At 43.3% G+C, this 7162-nt stretch overlaps 1 protein-coding gene across 1 annotated transcript; it reads right to left on the reverse strand.

Moving 5' to 3' along the window:
• Nucleotides 1-351: 351 nt before the first annotated feature.
• On the reverse strand, nucleotides 352-1311 carry LOC115461956 (olfactory receptor 12D2-like). The gene has a single exon (XM_030192007.1). It carries the CDS (start codon nucleotides 1309-1311, stop codon nucleotides 352-354), a length of 960 nt encoding a protein of 319 aa, XP_030047867.1.
• Between the last annotated feature and the right edge of the window lie 5851 nt (nucleotides 1312-7162).

The following is a 7162-nucleotide window of genomic DNA, read 5'->3' on the forward strand; positions in this document are numbered from 1 at the left end:
CTATTATTCATCCTAGAATTCACATCTGGTGTTCACTTGACAGTAGCACTGTTTGGGATTTCCTTTCCTAACTCTTTGGTCAATGGAATTGATGGAAGCATCTGGTTTGTTAACATGGATGAAGAGCATGAGGAATGTATAAAGGAGAAAAGACCAATGCTGCACCATGACAACTGACTGAAAAGGGCACAGGTGGATTAAATATAACAGTGTGTCATGAACAGTCAAGATCAAAGTAGATCCAAAATTATAAAAACCAAAGAAGAATCCTGAAAAATAAAAGATGATGTTAAACCATTGGTTAGGTGCTGCCTGTCCCCTTTCAACAGTACACCACAATAACTCTTCTGCTTATTCTTTGGATATAGATAATTTACCACAGATTGTTTGTATCAGGGCCATCTTCACCTGCTTATTCCTCAGAGTGTAGATCATAGGGTTCAGCATAGGTGTCACAGTGGTATAGAAAACAGCGATTACCCAATCATAGGCCAAGTAATAATGCGAGTTGGGTTTCATGTACATAATTCCTGCACTGCTATAATATAGTGTTACCACAGTTAGATGGGAGGTACATGTAGAAAAGGTCTTGAGTCTGCCCTTTGTTGAGTGGATTTTGACTACTGTGAAGATAATGAAGACGTAGGAGATGAGGATACAGGTAAAACAACTGAGGACAATAATCCCTGTGACATAGAAGAGAAGGAGCTCATGTACATATGTGCTGCTACAGGAAAGTTTCAGCATAGGGTTAACATCGCAAATAAAGTGGTTGATCTGGTTAGGCCCACAGAAGATGGTATGAGATATCATCATGGCATGGAGCAAGGCATGCAGGAAGCCGATAAACCATATAGTCACCACCATCTGTACACAGAGGCGTCGGTTCATTATTTCGGTATAACGCAAAGGGTTGCAGATAGCTACGTACCGGTCATAACCCATTACAGCCAACAAACAGGCCTCAGTGGTCCCCAAGAAATGTACAAAGAACAATTGTGTGATGCAGCCCTGGTAGGAAATGCCTTTCTTTACTGATGGAAAGCTGATGAACATGTTATATAAGCTAGCAGAGGAGTAAAAAATGTCAATGAACGCTAGGATGCCCAGAAAGAAGTACATTGGGGTTTGAAGGTGGGGGTCCAGCCGTGTGATGATCAAAATAGATAGATTACCCAATATAGTGGTCATGTAGATGACTACAAAAGCTGCAAAGAGGAAGATTTGAAACTCTGGGTGGTCAGGAAAGTTCAAAAGAAAGAATTCATATACCAAGGTTACATTGTAATCCCACAATTCCATATGAATCATCACGTGTTACCTGAAGATAAAGAAATGGGAGATGTCAAATAAAATGGAAATATGTACACTGGGAAGACATTAAAATTGAAGAGCACTTTTCTAAAACTCAATCAGTCCATTTTTTGTCATTTTTGAGCTGTGCGAGTAATTTTGCTCATCGAGGCAAAATTCATTTACTGTAGCTTATTCCTATGCACAGTAAACATATCTTGCCTTGATGAACGAAATTAATCTCATAGCTCAAAACTGACAAAAACAATTGGACTAAATAAGTTTTGTAAAAGTGTTCTTCAATTAGGGCTGCACAATTAACATGCTAACAATGTGATTAATCCATTAAAAGTTTAACTCACTAAAAAAAAATATTACATGATTAACAAAGGAACCTCACTCAATTGTTCTTGGCAGTGTTCCTGAGTCACGGCAGCAAGGGATATTTAATCTGCTTTCACTTCTGGAGATCTCCATGCTCTGGAAGTGTAATTAAACTAAGAGCCACTTGTTGCTGTGGATTTGGAAGGAGTGCAGCTCTGTCACACTGCTGCTACTCCCTCAGAACCACCACTACCTCAGATCCCTTGGAGCCTCAAGTCCCTGCAAAACCGTATGCTGAAATGCATCGGGAGTAGAGCCTATGGTCCTGGGCATTTAAACAGTCATGTTCCAATCACTGCTGATCCTCTGCCGGTGCAGCCTTTCTCCTCACCTTTCCTATCCCCCTCTGTCACCACAGTGCGGCCTCTTTAGTCTCCTGCTCATTAGCTGGAGCAGCTCTGATCCTCTGCCAGATCTGGAGTGCTCTCCAGTGTGTGGTCGCGAGCTCTTACTGATTCATGGCTGCCTCTTGCTTCTGCCTGTATTCCAACTTGGCAGCTCTGGCATTGGGCCAATCGGCTGCAAGGTACCAGAGCCACCAAAAAATGAAAGTAAGTAGCAGCAGCAAGAGACACCTGCAAACCTGGAATTGCTTGTGGCCATGCACTAGAGAGCACTCCAGGTCTGGCATAGGCTCAGGTCTGCTCAGTGATTGGGAAAGGAGAGAAGCTGCACAGTAGGAGGGAGGGGAGAGAAAAGAAGCTGCACTATTAAGGGGGTGGGAATTTGTACCATGGGATGGGGAAGGGGAGAGAAGAGAGGCTGCACTGTGGTGGTAGGGGAGAAGAAAGAGGTTGCACAGATGGGAGAAGAGAGATTGCATTTTTTAATATCTTTGTGTACTGAAGAGCCAATGCAGAAAGGTACTGTGAGCTCAGCTGCTTACTGACCACGTAACCTGTCCTAACTCCCCTGCCCCAATAATTTTCTGCATTGGTATCACCCTGCCCCTACAGGACCTGATGTCACTCACCAATCACCGTTCATGCACTCACAGGAAGGCTGACATTTAGCAATGAGCTGCGGATTACTGATGTAATTTTAAGGCAACAGTAGTTTGCATGTTTATTGCTTACAGCATGCCACAGTATATCGGGATCCCTAGTTTCATGGTAGGCTTCTGAATATGGAATTTTGTAGTATCTGCAGTCTTCTCAAATGACCAGGACAAAGTAGTACAAAGCAGCTTGTGATAATCTAAGGTACAAAATAAATGCCTGCATCACTGAACAGAAGCACTATGCATTCCACAAGAGGGTGCAATTCCCAAACCCGTCTCTAAGATGCCCAAAAGCAGTCCAAGTGATTTTTGACAACTGAGGCTGAAATGTAACGCTCTATCCCACCCCCACCCCACCCTCCAAATCCAACAAAATCCCATCATCATGAATCTCAGATTTACGGAAGATCACATGCCCCTCCATAGAAGGCTGCACCAATAATTAAGTCAAATTAAGATTACCAAATATCAATGTGTCTGTTTTTTGAACATTCAGGACCTCTAAACAATTAGAGGATAACTTTAGAAAGGCTACCTATGTTTAAAACTTGGTTTTACATGTAAAGAATGTTTTATGTGAAATTTACCACCAGGTCACAGGGCTCCAAAATGTCACTCTATCTTTGAGAAGGGAAATTTCTAAAGCCCCTTCTTCTAATCTGTGCTGAGTGGTTAAGTGATGTAATTGAGGTTAGGCCAAGGTATCTAAGTAAATGGGTGTTCCCTGAAAGTATTTGTGGAAGCACTGTAAAAGGCACAGCCAGATAAAGGATTCAGGGGAATTTGCCAGTGGTTAGCTGAGAGTGCTGTTGGAATTCAGGGAGCTCAGTAAGCTGATGTTCCTCATTGCCAAATAGGCCTTGACCAAAAAGAGAAGGTCTCCTAGGCCAAATGGGCCTAATGTGTTAAAAAGGGAGCTGAGAGGAGAACATGTCATAAAGGGTTCTGAAAATAACTTTTGTGGACATCAAAGTGTTTCGGGAATTGGTACAGCAAAAAGTAGTCTAGAGCAGAGGTGGGCAACCACAGCCCTTGGGGACCATATCCTGCTTCCATTATATTATAGATCTCATGCCTATTCATTGTAGAAATCTTGAAAACCCAACTGGGTTTTGGCCCTTGAGGACTGTAGTTGTCCATCCTTGGTCCAGAGGAATCCAATCAAGATCTGCTTGAAGACCTTAAGCTGTAGGAGCGATTTAGAATATGTGAGTTGATTTATGGGAGCAAAGGATCCCATATAAACAAACTTGGAAGTCCAAACTGAGATCTGATGGGCCAAACCCTAGTGCAGAAGTGCAAAATTTGTAGTTTTCCTCTGTGCCTTTGTGCAAAACATAGATTTGAAGAAGAGTGTATTTGGGGATTTTTACAAGGAGGTACAGAGCAACTGCACTTTAAAATACAGTGCACTCTATTTAAGTGCATGTCAGATAAGCGAATGCTCTGTTTAACTGCATGCCATACTTCGGTCCCATTTTGTGGCGCCATCAATTTCTATGGGGACAAACTTCGGTTTAGTGCACCACTGATAAGTGCAAGATTCGCTTATATGCATGGTTTAAGACCGCTCCTCTGCAGGAAAGACTTCGCATAAGCGCACGCATGGAATATGGAAGCCGATTGGCACATGACAAAAGGGCGGTAAATTTGAAATCTCGTTGGTTAACTGCCACAAGCAGAAGAAGCGAAATAATATTGTTAGAGTGTACACTGGAGTCGTCGTCGCGCAACTATAAGACTTTAACACTGGCTGAACGAATAGAAGTTCTTAAAAAATTAGAACACAAACGAAGTCAAGCATCTATTGCTAAAGAATATGGTGCCAATCCCAGTCAAATTTCACATATCTTGAAGCAGAAAGACCAGCTTCTGGAAGACTGGCAAAACAATACAAATCCACACCGGAAACGAAAACGGGCGGGAAAAGCTGAGGAGGTAGAAGATGTTCTTCGATGGTTTTCTCAAGTCAGGAGCAGACAGTTTCCTGTCAGTGGTCCACTGTTTATGGAGAAAGCTAATCAGCTAGCTGAAAGTCTTGGACTAACTGAATTCAAAGCCACTGTTGGATGGGTGGAAAGATGGAAGGAGCGGAACAACATAAAATTCAAGAAACAGCATGGTGAAAAACAAGACACTGATGGCTTTGGTGCTGAAAATTGGGTTGTTTCAGTTCTTCCTACCATCTTGAACGAGTTTGCACCTCGTGACATTTTCAATGCTGATGAAAACGTTCTCTACTGGCGAGCAATTCCTGATGGAACACTTGCATTCAAACAAGCCAAAACTACAGGAAATAAGACGTCGAAGGACCGACTGACGATCCTCCTTTGCTGCAATATGGATGGGAGTGAGAAGTTGGAACCACTCGTCATTGGAAAGAGTAAACATCCCTGTTGCTTCAAGAATGTTAAGCGACTTCCTGTGTCATATGAGGCTAATGCAAATTCATGGATGACTGGGGAAATTTGGAAGCAGTGGCTAAAGAAGTTAGACACTAGAATGCGGGCACAAGAGTGTCAGATTTTGTTGCTTTGTGTTAATTGTGCTGCACTCAGTGATGATGTCAGGCTGTCTAACGTCAAGGTGGTCTTCCTGCCACCAAACACTACCTCTCTGATCCAACCTATGGATCAGGGCATAATAGCCAATTTCAAACAACATTATTGGGCTCTTGTGTTACATCGACTATTGAGCGTTATAACGGATGACCAGACTGGCAAGGATAAACTTGCTGTTTACACAGGCAACCATTGTGAACTGCTACAAACAGGCAAGCTTTGTTGTGGATGTGGAGAGGGATGAAACAGATGCAGCTGTTCCTAGTAAACTTGCCACACAGGCAGCCCAGCAATGCAAAGGTAAAGCCTAGTGGTCAATGCAGTGGACTTTACAAAAGGAGACCCAGGTACAAATCCCACCTAAACCCTTCCATATTGTATTGTGAGCCCTCCAGGAACAGCGAAAACTTAGTGTACCTAAAGATCCACCACTACAATAGCCCTCAGGCTTGCAGGTCACATATATATTTAGGTGCAGGATGTATTTCTGTGTTCCAGAAGGGCTCACATATTTGTACTGAAATTAAAAAGTTGTGAGAATTGAATTTGGGTCCTGTTGTTCACTGTCCACTTCACTGACAACTAGGCTACTCCATCCACTTGCTTGCTTTCTTAAGAAAGGCCATACTATCTGAAGCTGTCATAGAGACTGGTATCTACTGTCACTGCCATACCTTTAGAGGGTGGGAGGAAGTCAGTGACCACTGGGGGATTAAGGGGGGGGGGGGGGGGGGGTTCATCTGTTAATCCCTCCAGTGAACAGCTTTTCAATTAGGGCACCATTTCCTGACTTAGTCATAACTAAAAAGTCTAGATTTTAAAAAAAAAAAAAAGGTACTTTTTTGCCATGGATCTTTTTTCTGTTCCATTATTTCTGGAAAACATTCATATTTTAAGCCTGCCCAAGTCCCACCTCAGTCCTGCCCAAAACACACCTCCAACATGCCCCCTTGTGATTTAGATAAACTGTGAAGTAAAATATCCCTTAGAAGTTTTTGTGAGAAAAACATCCATCTGCCATTTTTGAGATGTTTTCTCTTTTGAAAATGAGCACCGTGATAGTAACATAGTAGATGATGGCAAATAAAGACCTAAACGGTCCATCCAATCTGCCCGACAGTCACACTCATTATCAATTCATGATTAAACCATATGTATACTTGAACCTGATCTGTCTTTTGTTACTTTCCAAACACAGATTGTGGAAGCCCACTTTGTGCTGTCTTTATGTGCCAAGTACTGGAGTTGCTGTCAAAGTCCACTCCGGCCAATCTTGATCTATCTTGCCATACACGGGACACAGACCATAGATGTCTGCACAGCTTTGTCATTACCGTCCAACTACTGGAGTTGCTATGAAAGCCCTCTCCAGCATATCCTAATCAGGCTTGTACATTTCCTCTGTGCCTTGTACAAAGCATAGATTTGAGGAAGAGAGAGAGAGAGAGAGAGAGAGAGAAAGAGAGAGTGTGTGTATTAACAATTTTTCTGTGCTCTGCTTCCTTGGTGTTCCCCAGGGGCGTAGCCAAACAACAGATTTTGGGTGGGCCTAGGCAAGAAGTGGGTAGCACCAAGTGTTCTCCCCCCTCCCCTGGCACCACCACCACCAGCAACAAAATATCTCAGCTGGTGGTGCCGGTATTATGGAGAATAGCGTTTTCATTACCATCAGGGAGAAGTCTTCAGCTGGTGGAGTTTGGGATCCCCACCAGCAACCGCTAAACTTGTGCTATTGTTGGGTGGGCCTGAGCCCTGGTGTTCCCTTTAAGCTGTGAGGGAGTCCTCCATCTACAGTCCTGCCAGTGTGTGTGTGTGTGGGGGGGGGGGGGGGGGGGGGGAGGGTGCTGTTTCACTATCACATTTTCAATAGTGAGGGATATTCAAACCCTGCAGGACTCCAAGGAACCTGCCTGTCCCTAGAAAT

The sequence above is a fragment of the Microcaecilia unicolor genome, chromosome 2 (genome assembly GCF_901765095.1).
Source record: "Microcaecilia unicolor chromosome 2, aMicUni1.1, whole genome shotgun sequence".
NCBI classification, from domain to species: domain Eukaryota; kingdom Metazoa; phylum Chordata; class Amphibia; order Gymnophiona; family Siphonopidae; genus Microcaecilia; species Microcaecilia unicolor.

Bases quoted from the DNA above. Each gene is read 5' to 3' on its own strand.
- LOC115461956 (XM_030192007.1), bottom strand. From the start codon at position 1,311: ATGATTCATATGGAATTGTGGGATTACAATGTAACCTTGGTATATGAA.